Below are 22929 nucleotides of genomic sequence, written 5' to 3' on the forward strand. Positions count from 1 at the left end.
AATTTTTTATTATTTTTCTATTTTTTATATAATAATATTAATATATATTAATTTTATAAATACTTTTTAAGTAAAAAAAAACTCAAGCTAATACCCAATTTAACTACTTTTTATTCACTGTTTATACTAATAATAAAAAAATTAATTAAAAAATTAAAAATTAAATTAAAGAATTAAAAAATATATTTATAACGGGGACGGGTTCCCCGATCGGGGAATCCTCTCCCCGTCCCCGCCCTTAAATTTTCGGAGACGGGGGCGGGGATGGGATGGCTCCCCGGCCCTACCCTACCCTGCCCTGTTGCCATCCCTAGTTTCCTCCCCACACCTTGGCACAGTGCCCGAGTCTTTGATTCTTTAGGCTTAGTTTTATAAATATATTTACAAGAAAATAACAATTTTCACTTAAAAATAAATAATTTTATTTTTATATCTAATTAAGTTTATATTAGCGACAATATTTCTTTTAATAAATTTAGATTCATAACCAAAAATTCCTCTCCCAAATCATGTTGTACTAAAAAAAATTTTAGATTAGATTCATAATTTAAACATCGCTATTCCATTTCTACCACTGCACCAATTAATTTGAAAAAAGAGAAAAAAAACTCTACAAAAATCTCACTAATTTAATAAAAAGAAAAATAAAGTTTATAAAATAACTTGATTAATGCACAAAATAAACCAATTTAATTAATTTTACAAAAACTTACAAATTTAAGTAAAAAATCCAACTATAATATATTTTCAAAAAATAAAAACAATTGAGTAATGTGTTTGTTTGTTCTGTCTAGATTCGATCAATTTCATACCAAATATATACTTTCTAATTTATTTGATAAGTATAATAGTCTGTCCAATAATTTTCAAATGAAAATCTATCTAGATTAAATTTTATGCACCCTAAATTTAATGAGAATCCAAATGCAAAGTGTAAATTGATACATATTACAAACTACAAAATTTATGTTAAAAATTAATTTATTTCCATTATGTTTACATGTATTTGTACCTTCCGACATAAAATCCTGAATAAGCCACTGCCGGTAGGGATTTTTTTTTAATAATGTTAATTTTTAAGATATTTACCAAAATATACCTCATCTCAAACTAATTACAAGAATAATGTTTTGAAATTCATAGGTCGTCTCTTCAAGGGACGACCTATGAGCTGGCATAAGTTGGTCGTCTCTTCAAGAGACGACCAACAAACGTGACGCTTACTCAGCGCCACTTTAATTTTTTTTTAAATTAATCATAGAGACGACCATGCCTTTTTTTTCTTTTTTTAAAAATAATCTAACATGTCGTCTCTTAAATTAATCAAGAGACGACATGTTAGGCGGAATTTTTTCAAATCCCGCTTGGTCGTCTCTTTAAGAGACGACCTTGTGCATGGGCGCCAGCTGGCGCCAAGAGACGACCAAGGGTGGGTTTTTAAAACCACCTTCGTTTTAAAAACCCTAACTCTCACCCCTATCCCCATATCTCCCAAAATACGATTTTCCATCGCCGCCGCCGCCGATTTTCCACCGCGGCCGCTGTCTCCGCCGATCAGTCCACCGTCTAGCCGCCACAACCTGTTTTGGTAAGTATATTTCACTCTTTTTTGTTGTTTTGTTTTGTTTTCTTTGCAATAATTTAGTTTTAACAAAATATAGGGACCATCACTTCATCAATTTCAATTTGGGACCACCTACGGAAAAGGTTAGTTTATTTTTTGGATTTATTTATTATTCATGGTTTTTTTTATTCATATGATGATGATATTTCATTTTTAGGATATGTATATTATATTACATTGATTTTGTCGTTTAGGGTAGGATTTTCAATTTTTTATTTTGTTAAACGAGTTTCCTGTTTTTCTTTATTATTTTATTATATTAAATTAAATTACTTTTATTTCTTTGTTTTTGTTGTATGTTTATTGCATGATTATGATTTTCCATTACTTTTTTTGTTAAACAAATTTTCTGTTTTTCTTTAATTTGTTGTTTTTATTATTTTATTATATTAAATTGATATTTATATTGAATTGAAAAATAAATTACATAACAATAATAAATTTAGAATTACACTAATTTTGTCGTTTTGTGTTTATGAAAATGAAATGATTTTCAATTATTTAAAAATAGTTTTATGTAAGACTATTGTTTATGTTGTTGTTTTTTATTTTTTCATTATATTAAATTTATAATTGTGTTGTATTGATAAATGAATTACGTAACATTAATAAATTTAGAATTACATTAGTAGATAGATAGTCTATACATGTTTTAAAAAAGTTGGATTTAAATATTATTAAGTAATGTAATTAATTGGTTAATTACTATTATTATTTAGTTAGTGAACTAAAACTAAAACTTTTTAATTTATTATTTATTAACTTGTGTAATTAGATTTAGTTACCAAATTTAACTTTTGTTTGTTCTGTTATAGGATAAAATATGGCTTTGGCAGTTGTTTTGTATATGAATGGTTGTATGGTGGAAGGTGTAAATGGGATTGAATATAATCGACCGCCATGTGGAAGTTTCACTGTTAATAGTGGTATTGATTTTGGACATTTTGTTGAAATGATTGGATTATCATTGAACATAAATGTGAGCGGCAATGAATTAGACATAGTTTATAGACACCCTACTCTCACACCCTCAGGATCAACTAAGTACATTCCTATTCCTATTTCGAATCACAATGCGTTAGAGTTGATGTTCTCAATTGCAGTGTCCTCCCCAGAGATAGTGGAATTATTTGTGTGTGTTAGAAACATAGTTAATGACACACCTAGTCAATGTCTCAGCGAGTGCCAATGCCTTGACCCTGAAACTGAACAAACTATTCCCCAAAGTGATGATGTAGGAGAGGATATAGACCTACCTGCTGAAAATAATTTTGTTGAATTGAGAACGGCAACAGATGATGAGTTTGATGAGTTGGATTTTGAGGATCGTGAACACAATATCCCTTCAGACATGTTCAACGACCTGGGAATGGACATCATGAATAGTACTACAGAACATGATCTGGTCGTTGAGCCAGTGGCTGTAGAACATGATCTGTTGTACAAGAGATTCAGATGCAAAGATAAACAAACAATGCAACATATTGTGAAAAGGTTTGCTATTAAAAGTCACCACCCATATGAAGTTGTTGAGTCGGCACCATCGAAGTGGGTAATTAGATGCAAGAAGTGGGAAGATGGATGCAAGTGGCGACTCCGTGCGATCCTAAACAAATGTTATAACCTTTGGGAAATCACGAAGTACGAAGATCAACATTCTTGTGTTTACTCTGAACTCAATCAAAGTCATCCTCAATTGGATTCAAATATGATTAGTCTCGAAATTTGTGATGTAGTGAGAGACAACCCTACCATAAAAATAGTGACACTTCAAGGTTTGATAAAAGAAAAATTTGGATATCATGTTTCTTACAGAAGAGTTTGGGACGGGAAAACGAAGGCATTGTCTCGAGTATTTGGTGATTGGAATGAGTCATATCAGCGTTTATTGAAGTGGATGTATATGGTGAAACACACAAATCCAGGAACAATCATTGAGTGGAAACTCAAGAATTATGGGACGTCGGGTCATGTCATTCTTCATTCCGTCTTTTGGGCATTTGGTCCTTGTATTGCGGCTTTTAAAACGTTTCGCCCCGTACTTCAAATTGATGGAACTCACCTTTATGGAAGTATAGAGGGAAACTTTTGATTGCAACATCAGTTGATTCAAATGGACATTTGCTGCCACTTGCTTTTGCCATTGTTGACGAGGAGAATCGCGAGACTTGGGGATGGTTTTTAAAAAACCTACGAAAGATTGTTACGCACGAGGAAACATGTTTGATATCTGACCGACACGGAGGTATTATATCAGCCTTTAATAATCCAGATAATGGTTGGACAGGGCATAAATCTCATCACAGATTTTGCTTACAACATGTTGTGAGCAACTTCAATAAAAAATACAAGAGTAAGAAATTGAAAAATCTGGTATATCGTGCTGGTTCTCAATCCCAAGTTCGAAAGTACAATAAGTGTGTTGAAGAGGTTAATCAAATGAATAGCACTTGCATGAATTTTTTTCGAAACGTTGGAATTGAAAAGTGGACTCAATCACATGATAGTGGGTACAGATATGGGTGAATGACTACCAATCTTTCAGAGTGTATTAATGGGGTGTTGAAGGAGCTCGTATGTTACCTATCACTGCATTGGCGGACCTTACATTTTACAGATCTGTTAAATACTTTGAGAAGAGAAGGGATGAAGCAAGAAATGAAAAATATACAAGGTAAATTGTAGTTCATTGTTAATACGTTCGACATACTACATAAATAGGTATGCTTATGATGATATATATTGAAACAGGTATGCTTACGATAAACTTCTTAAATGGGCAATGAGATCTAGCAAACACACAGTAGTGAATTATGATCGAGTTGTTGGTGTGTTTTATGTGAAGACAGGAATTCACTACTACAATTCAAAAGGAGGAAACACACAAATAGTGAGGTTCAATGCGAATGAACGTACATGTACATGCAACAAGTGGCAATCATTTGACATCCCATGTTCTCATTTCATGGCAGTTTGCTCCCATATAAACTTAAACTACGAAGATTATGTCAATGATTGTTACAAACTTACAAAGTATGTTGCATGCTACGCTCATCAATTTGAACTAGTTCCACACGAAGATTACTGGATTGCTCATCCAAATATGCCTATTCTGCATCCCGATCCAGAATTATTGAGACAACCTGGTCGACCAAGAAGTTCCCGTATTCATAATGAGATGGATTGGAGAGAACCGAATGCCCAACAAAGATGCGGGTTGTGTAATCAACTTGGTCACAATCGAAGAAGTTGTCCTTCAAGACAGAGGGAAACACCGTCATAGCATCTTGTACTTCTGATTGTTTTTTGTCTCTGTAATATTTTAGATTTTTGTTTAACTTTGAATGATGACATTATGATTTATTTTTGTTCAAATTGTGAATGATGACATTATTTATTTAATGATTACATTATGCTTTAAATTTTTAGTGATTTCATATTATGATTCTTATTCTGCATAATGACATATTTTATAGAGATAGAACATGGAGCTAAATCCAGGTCCGATGGATCGATCAGTGTTGTATTGTCAAGCGCGTCATCGATCAGAGTTAGTTTGGCAAGGTCAGTGTAACGAGGAGTTGCACTGTAGGCGTAGAGAGGCAGTATTTGATCGCACTATTCCATTACATCCTTTGATTGAGCCAGCACTTCGTGCTTCCGGTTTTTATGGATTTGCCAAAGTTGGATTTATTCAATTAGATTGGCACTTAATCACTGCGCTTGTGGAGCGATGGAGGCCGGAGACTCATACTTTTCACATGCCTGATGGTGAATGCACGATAACTCTCCAAGATGTAGCGGTGCAATTCGGGTTACCGGTAGATGGTGAGCTAGTAAATGGGCCAGTAAATTATGATTGGAAAGCCACATGTCAGTTATTTCTTGGTATGACGCCAGACGACTCACATATTAGAGGATCTAGACTCAGTTTACCATGGTTGACTTCACAGTTCCGGAACTTAGATGACGATGCTGACGAGCATACCATTGCTAGATATGCTCGTGCCTACATTTTGCAACCTATCAGTGGAAGCCTATTTGCCGATAAGTCTAATAACTTGGTCCACCTGATGTTCCTTCCGTTGTTGGCTGATTTTGAGGTTGCTGGACGATTCAGTTGGGGAGGAGCATGTTTGGCATGGTTGTATCGACATTTATGCAAGGCATGTCGATCTGATCCACGAGACATTGCTGGTCCGATCATACTCCTTCAAGTATGGGCCTGGGATCGGTTCCCAAGCATGGCTCCAGCTCGTCGCCACATCACGGAACATGAACTTGTGGGAAGACCATTAGCTGCACGGTATGCCTATCTAACTATTTCATTGTGCCCTGACATTAATTCTTTTAATATATACATAATTTTACAAATTTAGAGTATTATTGTAGGTGGAGATATCAGTTTTGTGTCACTGAATTATCGACACATGTATTGGTTCAGTACAGATACATGTTGGATCTTCTGACACCAGGATCGGTATGTGTTTAAATATTATAACTTATAAATATAACTTGATTGAATTTTGATATAATATTTTTTGCCCAAATATTTCAGTTGATTTGGGAACCATACAATAAGGAATTAGCATCTCTACCAGATTATTGCAGTAACGGCCACGAGATATGGTGCACAGTAAGTCCACTCATCTGTTTTCATGTTGTTGAGTGGCATCATCCAGATAGAGTTGCTAGGCAATTCAGGATGAAACAGTCGATTCCAGATGTTCCTAGTTGGGACCCGAAAATACATGACATAGACCTTCGACACCGGGGATGGCAAGACCATACAAGACCTTATGTGGTTAGGTGGCGCATGCGTAGAGATTATATTGCCATTAGTCCTCTGGTGGACGATGATGGTGATTGCGATCCCGGATACATGAGCTGGTATTTATCAATTACTAGACGTTATATCACTCAAGAAGGAGCAGCGTTTGGTGCCACGGTATGTTTTCCAATTTGGCTTTACAAACTATTTCAAGTTAAATATCTATTTATTTTAATTCATTTTCTATGCAGGCTGCATGTTTTGAACAAATTAGTATCCTCTCATCGTCCGAAGATATTAATAGCTTATGTACCACTGGTGGGAGATATCTTCAAAGGCTTCATCAGTTGTATCGAGTACCTACACCTACTCAGGGCCCCAGGCGTAGAGGACGTCGTCAAATAGAGCAGGATGCTCCAGATGAACCTGACATTCCTGAACCTAAAGTTATGTATCATAATTTCGATGATGCTCCACCTTTCACACAGACACAAGATGATGCCGGCCCATCCACACCTATGGTTATTATACCGACTCCTGGTTCGAGTCAGATTCACACACCAGTACAGTATGGTTATGACGGTCATGGACGTGGGCGTGGTGAGTATGGACAATACATCAACCCTAATGAGGATGAACAGACACCAGAGGCACCGAGAGCTCGTCGTCGACAGCCGCATCGTCATCGACGACCTCCCTCATGTGGGACACATTAGATTGATTGATAGACTATAATGGTTGATTATGGTTATTCAGCTGTAATTATACATATTAATTAATATTTTTTTCATATCTCGAATGATAGTATTGTTAAATTAATTATAATTCTCTAATTTGATAAATTAAAAATATCATTTTCTAATTGCAGTATGGTATTAACAAACTTTTAAATATAAATAAATATAGCAATTAAGAAAGAGACAACCAAAGTATTAAAAAAAAATTGACCAAAGTATTAAAAAAAAAAACCTAACAAGAGACGACATGTTACGTTATTAAAAAAAGAAAAAAAAAGGCATGCAAGAGACGACCATGGTTAATTTAAAAAAAAAAAAATTAACGTGGCGCTGAGTAAGCGCCACGTTTGTCGGTCGTCTCTTGAAGAGACGCCCAACTTATGCCAGCTCATAGGTCGTCCTGAAGAGACGACCTATGAATTTCAAAACATTATTCTTGTAATTAGTTTGAGATGAGGTATATTTTGGTAAATATTTTAAAAATTAACATTATTAAAAAAAAAATCCCTGCCGGTAGTACTGAACCTGTCTGTGTTAAGTCGGTTTCCTACTTGTAATTTTATATAATTACTTTTCACTCCCTCTTCATTGCCTACTCTAAACACTAACCTAAAACCTCCCTTTATATTATAGCCCTTCCTTTAAGGCTGTCAACCAAAACAATTTCCTTTCCTCTTTCAACTTTTCCTACTTTTGTTTCTCAAATTTGGTTTTCTCCCTGGGACCACTTTTTCTTCTCTCTCTTTCTCAAATGAAAGTTTGATGGAGCTGCCTAATATATATGGTCCCTTCGATTGTAGGCTCCATAATTTTGTATTATTTGCCTTTCTTGCAGTACTACGAAAAGTGAGTCTGGGATTGAATATTTTTAGAGTGTTTGACAACGTTTTTATTTCTTATTTATTGCTTCTCGTTTAGTTTATTTTAGTAAAGAAAATAGATGTGCAAGTAGTAACTGTTAATATTGCTTCTCGTTTTTTCCTTCTTTTTTCTATTGATAAAAGAAATAAGAACATGTGTTTGATAATCATTTATTGTTTTTTTTTGTTTTTACATGAAATTAATTATTTAACAAAATATTTACATTTTTATGTTATATTTATTTTAAATATTTATTATGAATTTCGAAAGCCACTAATGATAAAATAAAGCTTTTATTTATATTTTGAAAAGAAAATTAATAAATAGGAAGAAGATAAGAAGAAACTTGATTGTATTGTTTTCAAAATTTCTATACAATTTGTAAAATAATGTTTTTTAAAAATGAGAAATGAGAAACCGAAACAGTTTATCAAATGGACCATTTAATTTAGCGTTTTTTTTTGTTTATTAAAATGCTTAAAGTTTTAATTAATACAAGAGATTAAAGATTGAATCTGCAGTAACCTTAGAAAGGTAATGGTTACTTTTTTTACTGGATTCTATACTCAGATTTTATTGCTTTTTTATGAATTAGTTAACAAATTAATTTCAAGAAACAATTTGTTTCATGAATACTTATGAAAAAATACTAATTAAATACTCTCTAGAAACATTTTAAAATACTTTTTTTGAAATGCAGCATCGTTGTAAAAATTTTGTATTTTACACCAAACTCAATTTTTTTTTTTTTTTTTTTTTTACAATAGATTGGGGTTGGAAACTCCAACATTAAATAAATCAGTAGGTGTTCAGTTACCACTGTTACCATATTAAGACTGGAAGGTAAATAAAACCTCAGTGATATTCATTGGTTATCGAGGTCATATAAATAGACCTTATGTGTACAGGTGTAACTTGCACAACTGAAATACAACCACTGTAATAACAAACTATTACTAAGTGGTATTATATAGTATAATATAAAGCCAAAGCAAATATATAACTCAACGGTAATTGACATATAGTTCAAATCAAGAAGTTGTGAGTTCAAATCCCCTTTTTAGTCTAATATAAACATATATGTTATTAAAAATAATGCCAATGCACATAATTATTTATCTCCTAAGAGAATACTCGAGTTACCAAACCATTTAGGGTCCATTTGATAATCATTTTAGTTTTTTATTTTTGGTTTTTCTTGTTTTTAGTTTTTGGTTTTTTGTTTTTTTAAAAAACAAAAAACCAAAACATGTTTTGATAACCATTTTTAGTTTTTTGTTTTTTAAAAGTTAGAAAATTGAAAATACATATTAGAGAGAGAAAATTTTATGTAGAGTAGAGATAGTGTGAGTGCGAGTGAGGATGTTCTCCCTCATTCTCGGGCTCGTGAAAATTTTTAGTCTCCGGCTCCACCTCGTTCTTGGGTCCAAGAGATGTTCTTGAGAAAAATTATCGGTTTTATAATTGTTTTTAATTATTTTTAGAATTTAAATATAAAAAAATGTAATAAATATATATTATTTATTTAAAAAATGGAATCAGGGACGGGGATGGGGTCGGGACATGCATTTTCTATTTTTGTGGACAAGACCCTGTGGAAATTTTTGTCTTCCTCTGGTGTAGAGACATGAAAATAGAGATATAAATAAACTTTTGAAAGATAAATTTTAGACAGATAAATAAAAATATTTACAAAAAAAATAGTAAGAGAAAAGTTAAAGACAAAAATAGAAAAATTTTGGAGACAAAAATAAAGTCGAGAGGAAAAGAAATATTAAAGAAAAAAAAAAGAAATTATAAAGAAGGAAAAAAATTATAGGAAAAGAAATATTAAAGAAAAAAAAAGAAATTATAAAGAAGGAAAAAAATTATAGTAGAAACAAATTTAGACATAAAAACAAGATTCAAAATATAATTTTTACACAAAATAAATAAATATAAAGATAAATAAAAAGTTACAGTGAAAGAAAATTGAACAAGAAAATAAAATATAATTTTTAGAAGAAAAAATAGATTACATAGAGACATAAAAGTTATAAAATATGAAATTTTCGAGAGAAAAAAATTAGAAAAAGTATTAAATTTTTAGGGAGAGAAATGAAACTGATCTGTTAGAAAAAAACAAAAATATAGAAAATGTTAGAGAGACACCAATAACAATAAATTATGAAAATTTTAGAGAGAAAAAATAAAAAATAACAATAAATGTTTAAAATATGAAAATTTTAGAGAGAAAAAATAAAATTTATAGAGAGAAATTTAGAAGTAAAAAAGTTTTAGAGTGAAAAATAGATTTTTTAGAGATAAATATGTGAAAGAAAAAAAAAGTTGAGTATTAGAACAATAAATGAGATTTTGAAAAAAAAAAGACATGTTTTTGAAAACTATATATATATTTTTTGAAACTTACGCTACAATTTTAAAATAGTTGTCAAACAGACCTTAATAACCCATTTTCAGTTTATATTGTTTGTTTCTGTTTCCGTTTTGAAAAAAATGAAAAAACTGTTTGAGATTCAGTACTTTTCAATTGTTTAAAACAATTTTTTTTTAAATGGTAAGTAAAGATTTATTTTCTTATGAAAAAAAAAGACAATGTTTGATAATAATTTCATTATTGCTTTCCCGTTTTTAAAATTTTTGCAAATGTGTGGTATGCTTTTCAACTTTTTTATTTTTATTTTTTACAAAGTATTTTCTTTTCTTTTTTTTTTTAAGTTTTCAAAAATTTGATTATCTTTTGAAAACACTCTTGAAAAGTAAATTAAAGAAATACATAAGTGAAAGTAATATTTATAATTTAATATTAAAAAAAAAATAATTATCAATGAGGCATATAATTTCTAGAAATAGATTTATGTTTTTCAAAATTTCATCATGGGTCTAATACTTCATTTCTTTTCTATTTGCATACAATCTCTCCGACAAATTTTATCTGTTTCAATTTTTTATCTCTTACACCGTGTTTGGAAGCGTGAATTTGTAAGGATTTTGAAATCATAATGATTTAAAATCATTTCCAGTATTTGGTTGGAATTAAAAAAATAGTATTTGAAATCTAATCTGATTTGAAATCTCGTGTCATCCCAAAAATAGGTCGGATTTCAAAATAGGTCGGATTTGGTACGATTTTAATTTAAACTTTACCACATTACAATTTTACCCTTACAATTGGTTAAATTGAAGAAATCAAACGAATAAAAAAAAAACTCTGAGATGAAGGTGGTGCTACAGTACTGTATCAGATCATGATATGAGATAAAAAGAGAGAGAGAAAATGGAGAATGAAATGATATAGAAAGAGAGTAAAGAAAATAGAGAATGACGTATAAAACTAAGAGAGAAAAGAGAGAGAAATAGAAATGGAGAAGGAGATGAAATAAAAATTGAACAAATTAAGAAAATGGAGAAGAAGTATAAAGAAGGGAGATAAACAAATTCGAGGGAGGGAGGCAGAAAAGAATGAAGGCAATGAGATGTGCTTGGGAAGGTATAATTTATGTTATTTTCATATAGAGGAAGGTTGTTACGATTTTGTTTTTAAAAATTATATATAATTATATAATGCAATCTCCAAATAAAAATTTTTATTTTCTATTGATTTAAAATCCATCAAATTTTGTTGTATTCCAAACGGAATTAGAAATTTGAAATATTTTCAATAATTTCAAATCCTATAATTTCAAATGATTTCATTCCAATTCTTAACACCACCGGAGTCTTCACGATTTTTATTTCTCTTCCACTTTTAACATCTCTCAATTTTCTCTCACTTAAATTTTAATAGTTTCTAAAATTCCAAAATTTCTTTCTATTTATTTTCTTTGCTAACATATATATCTTATAATTTCCATTGTAAACTTCTCTCCAAATCTTCTTTTGTTGGATGCCAATTTGGACCTGCCATGTGTCACGATAAGAGAGGTAAGTCGATTTGACGTGCGGATGGAATTAGAAATTTTCCTAAGGATTGTTTAGGTCAGCAGTTACGGACCGAGCTAAGAGGACGAGCCGACCAGAACGAAGTCCATAAACGTGTCTCTTCCGAACCCGACAACACGTCGTATTTTTAGGGTGTGTCAGAGTTCCTGTCGGGTCCAGTTTCTATAAATAGAAACCTTAGCCTTAAATGCAAGGTATGCAATCCTAGGTAGACTCGGCAAGTTAGCTCGGACCAGAACTGACTTGCTCGTCGGAGTGCTAACTTTGTTTTGCAAGTCTCGAGAGTGTTCGGGGGGGTGCTGGGCAGTTGACCGTAGTTCGTCCTGACCGTTCCGATCTACTTCGTACCTGAGCTCACCAATTTCGAGCTCAAACATTTGGCGCCGTCTGTGGGGACGACACATCTAGAAGTCAGTCTCACCTTTTGCAAGCTGAGCCAATGGCCCAAACCCGCTCCCAGCAGTCACGATCTCAACTTTCACCAATTCGCTCCCCGCTGAGGGATGCTGCCACTTCCCGTGCCCATCCTCGACTCACGTACTCTCAGGTGGTCGGGACTCCTATCATCGAACGCCGACCCCAGGCGAGGGTAGTGAAGGAAAATGGAGGTCGGCCGGCCACATCCGATCCCATAGCAGTTCGGGACTTCCACCTCACCTCAGATCAGTTTCCGCCACTACAGCCTCAGAGGAATGGGTTGCCGCCCCGTGCGCCTCGTCTCCACGGCTGGGGGAATACAGGTGCACGCTCCAGAGCAAGCGCCGACGCGGGCGTGGACCCCGTGGTGGTAGCTAACGTGATCGCCGAGCTTACGGAAGTCAAGGCGAGGCTCGAAGCGGTCGAGAGAGGCAACGAGGTGTCCGGCTCTTCTGTCTCCAGGGATACCATTCGAGGAAAGGGGCCGATGCATCCGACCCAAAGAACGGAGTATAAGTTCCGACCTCGTAGGGAGGCCCGAGCTAGAGCACCTCCGCGAAGGCCACATTGGGAGCTCAGGTACGTGACCACCCTCAGCAAGACGACCAAGCAGAGGATCGACGCCCGAGGGTCCGACCAATTCGGGCTCCCTTGGCTTCATTCGATAGATATAACGCCCGTCAGGGCCGAGGTGAGGGGCCACCAAGACGACGAGGGGGAGCGCCCGATGATCGGGAGTATCGGATTGACGACGAGGAGGGGAGCCCAGAGGTCGACGATTGAGAGAGGTCCTCCCACGGCGACCATTCATTCCGGTCTGATGTGGACCTCCTCCAGGATCAGTTTCAGAGGGCCGATGCAACCGAGGTTCAAGGCTCCAGTCATGAGTTCCTACGACGGGTCTGAAGATCTGATCTCTTACGTGGAGGTGTTTGAGGGGAAGATGGACTTCCTGGCCCGAGTGACGCCATAAAGTGCCGAGCGTTTCAAATAGCCCTGGAAGGCTCGGCAAGGTTGTGGTACCGACAGTTGAAGCCCCGGTCCATCGACAGTTAGCAACAGCTGAGGAGGCTGTCATCAATCAGTTCTCAGCTCGGCAGTTGTTGAAGCTGCCACCCTCTCACCTCGGAACAGTGAAGCAACGGGACAATGAATCACTGACAGAATACATTGCTCGGTTCATGGACGAGCACGTTAAAGTGGTAAGTTATACTGATGACATAGCCATGATGTACTTCACCACGGGGCTGAGTGACAGAAATTTGACAATAGAGTTCGGAAGCCGCCCGCCGGCCTTCCTGAATGAGATGCTTGCCCGAGCCCGACAGTATATTGATGGCTTAGAGTTATGGAAAGCCAACGGAGCTAGACGAAGTAGCCGTGGTAAAGATCGGGACCGGAGGTCTCCCCCGCCCAAGAAGCAGCGTAGGGACGACCAAGGCACGTTTCGAAGAACTGACGACAACAGAAGCTCAGGTCGGCGTGAAGAGAGGGGCTCTTCGGCTCGTCAAGGGCCGAAGTTCGACAAATTTACCCCGTTAATCGCCTCGGTCGCAGAGATTTATGCAGCCATTGAAGATACCGACATGGAAGCCCTGTTTGCAGCACCGGAAAAGCTTCGCCGACCTCCAGGGAAACGAGACAAGCGACTCTACTGCCGATTCCACAAGGATCACGACCACTGACTGGGCGTTTATGCTGAACGCACGCACTAAGCGTGGTAACAATTATATAGATGCAAGCGCACACCTGTCAGAGTAATATAAAATGAATGGAGTATCCAAGTATCGATCCTCAAGGACTTCTAAACAATTTCCAAACTCTAAAGTTTTAAAGAATAGTGAATGTTGGAATGAGTGATTCTTGTAAAATGGAAGTGGTCACAAATAATGGTTTGGATTTGGGATTTGGACTTATAATGATAAAATCTAGCCCGAATTACTTCAAGTTAGCCAACAAAGAATCAAGGACATGCTAAGGACAATATGCATTTTACTTTAGAAACCAACGACTACGCTTCTCACTTGACTTATGTCTAAGCAAGTTCAAAGTCCTAAGACATTCCCTAATATGTCTATTATGAGATATATCTTAGTTTTAGGATGGAAATAGTCGCAACCTCGGGTTAAGGTCCTATGTCTAGGCTACTTAAGCGGAACCCTTATGTTTAAGGCGCTCCTCTCCTCGGTTTAACCACTCAACAATGCAAATAAGCAACCTTTTCAGTATTGACTTGTTAAGACTTACAGTGGCCTTCTCTAAATCCTAACTTTTTGGGAAAACATGTTGAGCAATGAATGGAAAGCAAAAACACTACTTCTTAGCAACCCTTTTTAGACATAAAAGGCTAACTATCCATAACCGGGCTAGAGACGGGAATTTAGAAAGACATATTGAAGAAAATACAGCAAGTAAAACGGTTGAATGTGGAATGCATGTGTGAAAAACAAAAGTTAACTAACGGAGAGTTTTTATCGGGATTGAGAGCTTCGCCCTTCTCTTTCAAGCAAGGGAGAGTGTCACGTGCTCTTTCCTCCAAAAACACAACTCTCTTAACTAAAAATAAAGTAAAGGCAAAGGGAAGATAAGCAAAGTGCTAGATTTTTATATATTTGAATAAGTAGAAAATAACTAAGTACAAATGGAAACAAAACAAAGCTCAATAAAAGAATGTAAAGTGCTCGGGATTTAAAAACGAAAAGCAACTAATGAAAGCAACTCAAAAGTACTTAGAAAGCAACAAAGAAACACTAAAAATGATCAAGAGAAGGAAGCAAGGCTTGATGATTTTGGTGGAGAAGTTGCTGGAATTTATAGCTGTGCAGAATTGGTTAGGTAGGTCCTAAAACGATGGTGAATCACCCATTTCCAACTCTTTTGACTGACCAAATCGTGCTCAAACTGATAGTGGAACACTTCTTCTACACGTATGCATCGGTTGGAACCACCAAAACGCATTGGAAGACGCGTTTCATTAAGGGCAAAGTTGGAAGAAAACCAGTTTTTCTGCAGGCTTCCCAGGCGCCTGGCGCCTCCCATGAAGCTTTTTTCGTCTTTTTGCTTCTTTTGATTAATTTGCACTCCCAAATGGTCCTAAAATGTCATAAATACAATATAAGCCAACCACAAACCATAATATATGAATTTTGCATGAATTGGAACTCAAACGACCGAGAAAAATCCGAAACAAAGCTGAAACATTGTAAAAACAGCATCTAAAACCTTCTTTTTACGCATGTAAACAAGCGTAATCAGCCACGACACTTCACGCTGTTTCCACCTGAAAGAGCAGGTCGAAGATCTGATCCGGAGGGGTAATTTGAAAAAATACGTCGGCAGACGTGAAAGGGCCGAGCCCGAGGAGGCGGCTCAGGAGGAGAAGCGAGAGAAGTCACCACCGCGAAGACGAAAGGAAGATCTTCCCGCCATTATAAACACCATCCATGGGGGTCCGAGTGGCGGGCGATCTGGGCAGAAGAGGAAAGCCCTAGCCCGAGAAACCGTGCACGAAGTCTGCACTTCGTATCCAAGGGAGCCCGCAGTGCCGATCTTATTTGATGACCAAGACAGTGGGGGAGTGCACATGCCCCATAATGACGCCCTAGTAATCGCCCCACCCATAGATCACGTGAAGGTGAGAAGAGTTCTTGTCGACGGTGGAGCGTCGGCCAATATCTTATCATTCTCGACCTACACGGCCCTAGGGTGGGAGAGGAAACACCTGAAGTTCAGCCCGACGCCTTTGGTCGACTTTGCAGGGGAGTCAGTCAGCGCAGAAGGATGCGTCTCGCTCCCTGTTACCATCGGCGAGGGAGATCAACAAGTAACTAAGGTTGCGGAATTTGTTGTGATTGATCGGAGCTCTACGTACAACGCCATAATTGGTCGGTCCTTGATTCATGATCTCAGGGCAGTTCCGTCCACTTACCACCAGGTCTTGAAGTACCCCACGTCGGCCGGAATTGCGACAGTTCGAGGTGAGCAAAAAACGTCCAGAGAATGCTACGCCGCCGCGATGAAGGGATCAGCCGCTTGTGCAGCGGTCACAGACGCGACAGACCCATGTGCTGACGAACCAGAGCCGAGCCGCGGTACCCTAGCTAAAGAGCTAAAACTTGTCCCCCTGCTGGGGCCAGAAAAGTAGGTCAGCGTCAGCAGCAGACTGGGGGTCGAGGTAAAAGAAGAGCTCGTCGGTTTTCTGAAAGCAAATGCTGACGTGTTCGCATGGTCACATGGCGACATGCCGGGTATAGACCCGAGTATAATGGTACATAGACTTAATGTAGATCCTAGCTATAGGCCTGTGAGGCAAAAGCGTCGACCTGTCGACGCCGAGCAAAGTAATGTAATTTGTAAAGAAGTCGAGCAGTTGCTACGAGCTAAATTCATAAGAGAAGTTCATTACCCCGCGTGGCTATCTAATGTTGTTTTAGTTAAGAAGTCAAACGGCAAGTGGCGTGTCTGTATTGACTTTACGAGCCTCAATAAGGCGTGCCCGAAAGAAAGTTTTCCCCTACCTCGGATAGATCAGCTCGTCGACGCAACGGCAGGGCATGAACTCCTCTCCTTCATGGATGCCTACTTCGGGTACAATCAGTATAACGCCCCAAGATGTTATATACCATCCTAGGAAACGCGAAATAATTCACCTGGCTAGCCTTAACTCTAAACACGAGATAATCAACTCCCTGGGAAATAATTTAAATGAATTAAAGCTTCGACTCCCATACGTTCCACCAGAAATATCAATTTTATAAACTGCCAAAACTTCGCTCTCTGTAGGCAATTTAAAAACAAAGACATCTCATATCCGCCTCAGTGGCTACAATTCTTAAATAAATAAAACAACCGTACACCTAAACTCCAACGACAACAGTGACGCGTTTACCAGCAACGTCCATAACAAAATAAAGTAGTTCTAAATAATACAAAATTTTTCCTCGGTCCACACCTAGCAATAACATAAATCCCAACGCTACTCGTACCAAACGACCCTTCCCTCTATCCTCACTAACTCGACTAGTGATCCCTCCTCGGTCAAGCCCTCTCCACGTCATCACCGCGGTCGACCCTGTTCACACCTGAAAACAAATAAGGATAAAAAGGGGGGTGAGTACGTAAGGTACTCCGTAAGTAGCACTTCCTAACTAACACAAAAATCATGCTCACAGTCACAGCATATAAAATAAAACGATAGCAACGCAATTAAATAGACGGCGAGAGATAGCGAACAATAACTTGACATTTACATACAACCATGATTCACTAGCCCTTATCCCACAGTACTAAACCTCCCTCTACACCCCCCCTGTGTTACTCCCCGTTTAACTTCTCGAGGTATGACGGCTCTTGACATTTATTCCCAAGATACCGCCCCCCCTTCTTTTACAGTACTTGATGTTCGACCTTGCCATTTATTCCCAAGGCCTAGCACCACTACTTCGCAAGCACCACTCTACTTAGTCCTTCAAACCTAACTCCTCGAGTCGCATTGACCATTGACATTTATCCCCAAGGTCTCAATACTCCTCTACAGAAACTTGATGTTCGGCCTTGCCATTTATTCCCAAGGCCTGAACTGTGCACCGGTCCTTGCCGTTTATCCCCAAGGTACCGATGACTTCCCAGCGTATTGGTCCTTGACATTTATCCCCAAGACCCCAATACTCATTTACAGATATTTGACGTTCGGCCTTGTCATTTATTCCCAAGGCCACTACTCAAGGCTTTGAACCTCCAAGCGATTTATATGCATTTTCAGATCAGAACACCCATAGTTAACGGACTGCCAACCCGTCCCTTCCCCCTTCACCCTTCACCACTTCACTAACCCTCCCATGACCACCTACAGGTAAATTTCCCACATTCCAATTCACTGCACAGTTCACAAGCATGCTTTTCCTTGTAATAAACAAGACACACCCAACAGCTCACAATTAAAACAATATAAACTAAATTATCAGTTTAACAACGCGAGCATTTCATTTACAACATATTTGCAAAACGTCATGAGCTAGTTACTCCTAACCACAACAATTTAGAATCTACTAATCACCTACAACAATAAGAATAGAAAGCATGTTTCCTCATAAGTGATCAATAATAGAAAGACGGCAACAAAATCACTAGAAGTTCACAAATCAAAACTAACAATCCCTACATGCTCAATTAAATTATTTTAGCAAAAAAAACCACCATCAAAACCATTCCGTTAACGCTAAATAACGCACGCACTCTCCCCTTGGTGCTACTTACACAACCACGTCCTTAAGTTTGCGTCGAACTCACACCTACGCACAAAAACAGAAAAATACAGCAACATAAATATACTGTTTAGCCTTCGAAAACAACTCTAAGAGGGTTCAACGGGTCTCATTACCGCAAAACGACTTCGTGTAGGTGTGGGTAAATTAGATCTAGCTTGCAAAGGGTTGGGTAGCGTAAAACGGGCTTCGAACGGATGAAGTTAATCATCGGATACCACCCAAAACACTGCTATCCACGTTTTTACAGCAGCGAGAAATGCCCAAAATGACCTCCAACGGCTTCGATTTGTTGTCCGTTACTACAAAACAATTTCGCTTAGGTGTGGGTATTCCAAATCGATTTCGTTTAGGTGTGGGTAATCCAAATCTAACTTCGAACAAGGGTGGGTCAAAGAAAATTACCGGGCTTCCCGGATCTAAACTATTCGAGTCGTTGGAGTTTGTCGGATCGAGGGAAAACACCGTGAACAGCCACCACGGGCCGCCCCGCCGCACCTGCTGCTGCCCGAGACCACGCGCTGCCGCGTGCTGCTGCCCGACGCCTGACGCTGCTGCTGCGCTGCCCGACGCCACCTGCTGCTCCGGCGCTGCTGCTGCCTGCCCGACGCCGCTTGCTGCTGCCCGAGCCCCACGCTGCACCTGCTGCTCCGATGTCGTCGCTGTTAGTCGCGTCGCCTGAACGGATTGCTCGCCGGAGAAGAAGAACCCGAGTGGGGGGTGACCGACGGCTTCAACAAAAGAGGGAAAGGGAGGAAGAAGAAGAGGGAAGAACAAGGGCTAGGGTTTTTTTCTTTGTTTTAAAACTTTAACTCCTTTGGGCTTGGGTTCTTTTCCTTTTGTTTAAGGCCCACTTACCCAACCCCTCCTTGTTAAAACAAGCCAATAATATAATTTCGTAAATGACCCAATGGCCCAAAACAAGTGTCACATAGCGGAAACCGTACTAAACCATAACTTGATAAATAACTACACGCTACTAACTCACCACTAATTCTGTAACAATACACACTAGCCGAGATGCCACACTTAAATTAAATAAAGATAACTGATGAATCAAATAAAATAAAATGAAATAAATAAATAAATAAAATCTATTTTGTTATAAAAATTTCCCGGAACTCGAGGCAAGCTAACCTGAGTAACGTAGGGCGTTACAATCAGATTTGGATGCATGCGCTCGACCAAGAGCATACCGCCTTTGTTACCGATCAGGGGCTGTATTGCTACAACGTCATGCCTTTCGGTCTGAAGAATGCCGGGGCGACCTACCAACGGATGGTCAACATGATGTTCGCCAAACAGATCAGACGCAACATGGAGGTGTATGTGGACGACATGTTGGTAAAAAGTGAGCAGACGAGCTCCCATTTAGCAGACCTGGCGGAGGCCTTCAGTGTGCTTCGGAAGTATCAAATGAAGCTCAACCCGAGCAAATGCGCCTTTGGGGTCTCGTCAGGAAAGTTCCTCGGGTTCATGGTCCACGAACGCGACATTGAAGCAAATCCGGACAAGATAAGAGCAGTCCTCGAGATGGAAGCACCGAGGAATATTAAGCAGCTGCAGAGGTTGAATGGCCGACTGGAGGCCCTGAATCGCTTTGTATCACGCTCCATTGACAAGTGCCACCCTTTCTTCCAAACGCTACGGAAAAAGGGGCGGTTCGAATGGACCGACGATTGCGAAGCCGCACTTCGACAGTTGAAGCAGTACCTCAGCTTGGCTCCCTTGTTGTCCAAGCCGCTGCCTGGCGATGTACTCTACCTGTACCTAGCAGTGTCAGAAAATGCAGTGAGCTCAGTACTTATCAGGGAGGTGGAAGGACGACAGAGCCCTGTTTACTACACAAGCAAATCGTTGACCGAGGCAGAGGCTCGTTACCCCTGTGTTGAGAAGCTGGCTCTAACCTTGGTAACCTCGGCGCGACGTCTACGACCATACTTCCAGGCGCACAAGATAATCGTTCCGACAAACTTCCCCTTGAGGCAGATTTTCTACAAGCCCGAAACGTCGGGTGGACTGATGAAGTGGGCCCTAGAGCTCAGTGAGCATGACATCGCCTTCGAGCCGAGAATAGCGTTGAAAGGTCAGGCAGCTTCAGACTTTGTTGCCGAGCTGACCCCACCCAGGCAAGGGGGCGAAGTCCATGACCAGTGCACACTCTACGTGGATGGTTCATCCAATGAGAAAGGTTGTGGGGCAGGCATGCTGCTCCTCAGCCCCGATGGCCTTCGGTTTGAGTACGCACTCCGGTTTGGCTTCCGAGCTTCCAACAACGAAGCCAAGTACGAGACATTGATAAATGGCCTAAAAGTCGCCAGAGGGATGGGCGTGAGGCGACTCCTGATTCTAAGCGATTCCCAGCTGATCGTCAATCAAGTTACCAAGGAGTATCAAGTGAAGGAAGCTCGTATGGAGAGGTATCTGGCCAAAGCCCGAGCGCTCCTCGCCCAGTTTGAGGACTATGTGATCCGCAGGTGCCGAGGTCCAAAAATTCCAATGCCGACGCACTGGCTCGCCTAGCCTCGGCATACGAGACCGACCTACCGAGAACAATTCCAGTTGAAATACTCGCCGAGTCGTCCATCGACCAGCTTGAGATAACGGAGGTCCGGCCAGCTCAGCCTACATGGATGGACCCGATAAAGGACTTCCTGGTTAGTGGCTCAGTCCCTGCCGATCCGAGCCAAGCCAGAAAGCTCCGACGCCAAGCTGCTCACTACTTGACGCAAGAAGGCAAGCTCTTCAAGAGGGGATATTCCCTACCATTGCTGCGGTGCCTCGACCCGGAGGAGGCGAGGTATGTTATGCGCGAAATTCACGAAGGGGTTTGCAGAAACCATGGAGGAGCTCGGTCCATGGCCGCGAAGGTCATTCGCCAGGGCTACTATTGGCCAATAATTGATTGCGACACAAGGAGTTTGCCAAAACATGCGACAAATGCCAACGCTTCGCGAGCATTTTGAGACAACCCCCGGAGATGATGACACCGATCTCAAGCCCTTGGCCTTTCGCTCAGTGGGGGATAGATCTGATCGGCCCACTACTGACGGGGAAGGGGCAGCTGAAGTTCGCCATAGTAGCTGTAGATTACTTCACCAAGTGGATGGAAGCGGAACCTCTGGCGTCTATTACCGAGAAGAAGGTCGTCAGCTTTGTATGGAAGAGCATAATATGTCGATTCGGTATATCGAGCGCCGTCATTACCGACAATGGAAAGCAGTTTGACGGTGCCCGGTTTAAATCAGTTCTGTCAACAGATCGGCATACGTCACCTCACCTCGTCGCCGGCCCATCCACAGTCTAACAGGCAAGTTGAGGCTATCAACAAGATCATCAAGCGCGGTCTGAAGACGAGACTGGAATCTCTGAAAGGTCGGTGGGCAGAAGAGTCACCAGAGGTATTGTAGTCTTATCGAACTACACCCCGCCGATCTACTGGTGAGACGCCATATGGCCTAGCCTTCCGGTTGAAGGCCGTCGTCCCTGTGGAAGTTGGCATGCCAACACCCCGAGTTGAGAACTTCGACGAGCAAGCCAACAGCGAAGCTCTACTCGTGAATCTTGACCTCCTCGAGGAAAAAAGATCTCACTCCCAGCTCAGACTAGCAGAATATCAGAACCGTATGGCTCGGTACTACAACGTCAGAGTAAAAGTCAGAACGTTCAAGCCTGGTGATCTCGTCCTCAGGAAGGTAATGCAGCATGTCGGAGCACTCCAGCCGAACTGGGAAGATCCATACAAAGTGTTGAAAATACTCCGCCCTGGAGTGTATCTGCTGTCCGACCTCAATGGGAGACAACTCCCCCACCCATGGAATGCCGAGCATTTACGAGTTTATTATCAATGAGATGTGTGTAATCCGATATGTAAAGTTTCATTCATTAATGAAAGCCGATCTCCAATGACTCGTGCAAAATTTGACTTTATTCGTTAAAGTTGTTACTACTACCGAGCTACGTCAAATGGGGGCCAAGGAAGACTATGTGTATGACCTATGCTAAATGGCCTACAATAAGTTAAGTTATATTTTTACAAACATGCGAAGCAATGGTAAGCTCGTAGGAACCTAGTTATCCCTGATATTTCTATTGAACACACCGCCGAGCTGAACTGTTCAGCCCGTAAGCCGTTGTGTAGGCGAGGAATCATGAAGACTTGAGAAACTCAAACAACGAAACCAAAACTAGAATTGAAACTTAATTAAATTTCTCTCAGTACGGGGACCTCGGAGAGAATAATTCAAGTCTGAGCTAAGTTTGTTTTCATTAAAAATTGAAAGTTCGATGAAGAGCCGAGGTATATATCCCTCT

The 22929-nt window shown here is 39.5% G+C and overlaps 4 protein-coding genes across 4 annotated transcripts; all 4 read left to right on the forward strand.

The window, feature by feature from the left end:
- The first annotated feature begins 2447 nt into the window (after positions 1 to 2447).
- LOC148210291 (uncharacterized) lies at positions 2448 to 3716 on the forward strand. The gene has a single exon (XM_088126271.1). The coding sequence runs from the start codon at positions 2448 to 2450 to the stop codon at positions 3714 to 3716; it is 1269 nt and encodes a 422-aa protein (XP_087982397.1).
- A 1393-nt stretch (positions 3717 to 5109) lies between these two features.
- On the forward strand, positions 5110 to 7220 carry LOC148210292 (serine/threonine-protein phosphatase 7 long form homolog). The gene is made up of 3 exons (XM_088126780.1): positions 5110 to 5930; positions 6017 to 6104; positions 6183 to 7220. Exons 1-3 carry the CDS (start codon positions 5110 to 5112, stop codon positions 6798 to 6800), a joined length of 1527 nt encoding a protein of 508 aa, XP_087982906.1. The 3' UTR covers positions 6801 to 7220.
- Positions 7221 to 15935: 8715 nt separating this feature from the next.
- Positions 15936 to 16496, forward strand: LOC148210293 (uncharacterized). Its single transcript, XM_088126272.1, has one exon. The coding sequence runs from the start codon at positions 15936 to 15938 to the stop codon at positions 16494 to 16496; it is 561 nt and encodes a 186-aa protein (XP_087982398.1).
- Positions 16497 to 21595: 5099 nt separating this feature from the next.
- Positions 21596 to 22466, forward strand: LOC148210294 (uncharacterized). Its single transcript, XM_088126273.1, has 3 exons — positions 21596 to 21772; positions 21876 to 22016; positions 22092 to 22466. The coding sequence occupies exons 1-3, from the start codon at positions 21596 to 21598 to the stop codon at positions 22464 to 22466; spliced, it is 693 nt and encodes a 230-aa protein (XP_087982399.1).
- The last annotated feature ends 463 nt before the right edge of the window (positions 22467 to 22929 follow it).

Source organism: Momordica charantia (assembly GCF_013281855.1).
Source record: "Momordica charantia cultivar OHB3-1 chromosome 7 unlocalized genomic scaffold, Mcharantia_2.0 BLBB01000007.1, whole genome shotgun sequence".
NCBI lineage: Eukaryota > Viridiplantae > Streptophyta > Magnoliopsida > Cucurbitales > Cucurbitaceae > Momordica > Momordica charantia.

What these genes read in the sequence shown, in the direction of transcription:
- LOC148210293 (XM_088126272.1), top strand. Translation starts at nt 15,936, where the DNA reads ATGCCCCATAATGACGCCCTAGTAATCGCCCCACCCATAGATCACGTG.
- LOC148210292 (XM_088126780.1), top strand. Translation starts at nt 5,110, where the DNA reads ATGGAGCTAAATCCAGGTCCGATGGATCGATCAGTGTTGTATTGTCAA. An exon ending in GGAAGACCATTAGCTGCACG is followed by an intron (nt 5,931 to 6,016) that starts GTATGCCTATCT and finishes GTATTATTGTAG; the next exon opens with GTGGAGATATCAGTTTTGTG. An exon ending in ATCTTCTGACACCAGGATCG is followed by an intron (nt 6,105 to 6,182) that starts GTATGTGTTTAA and finishes CAAATATTTCAG; the next exon opens with TTGATTTGGGAACCATACAA.
- LOC148210294 (XM_088126273.1), top strand. Translation starts at nt 21,596, where the DNA reads ATGATGACACCGATCTCAAGCCCTTGGCCTTTCGCTCAGTGGGGGATA. An exon ending in AGAAGAAGGTCGTCAGCTTT is followed by an intron (nt 21,773 to 21,875) that starts GTATGGAAGAGC and finishes TTCTGTCAACAG; the next exon opens with ATCGGCATACGTCACCTCAC. An exon ending in GGGCAGAAGAGTCACCAGAG is followed by an intron (nt 22,017 to 22,091) that starts GTATTGTAGTCT and finishes TTCCGGTTGAAG; the next exon opens with GCCGTCGTCCCTGTGGAAGT.
- LOC148210291 (XM_088126271.1), top strand. Translation starts at nt 2,448, where the DNA reads ATGGCTTTGGCAGTTGTTTTGTATATGAATGGTTGTATGGTGGAAGGT.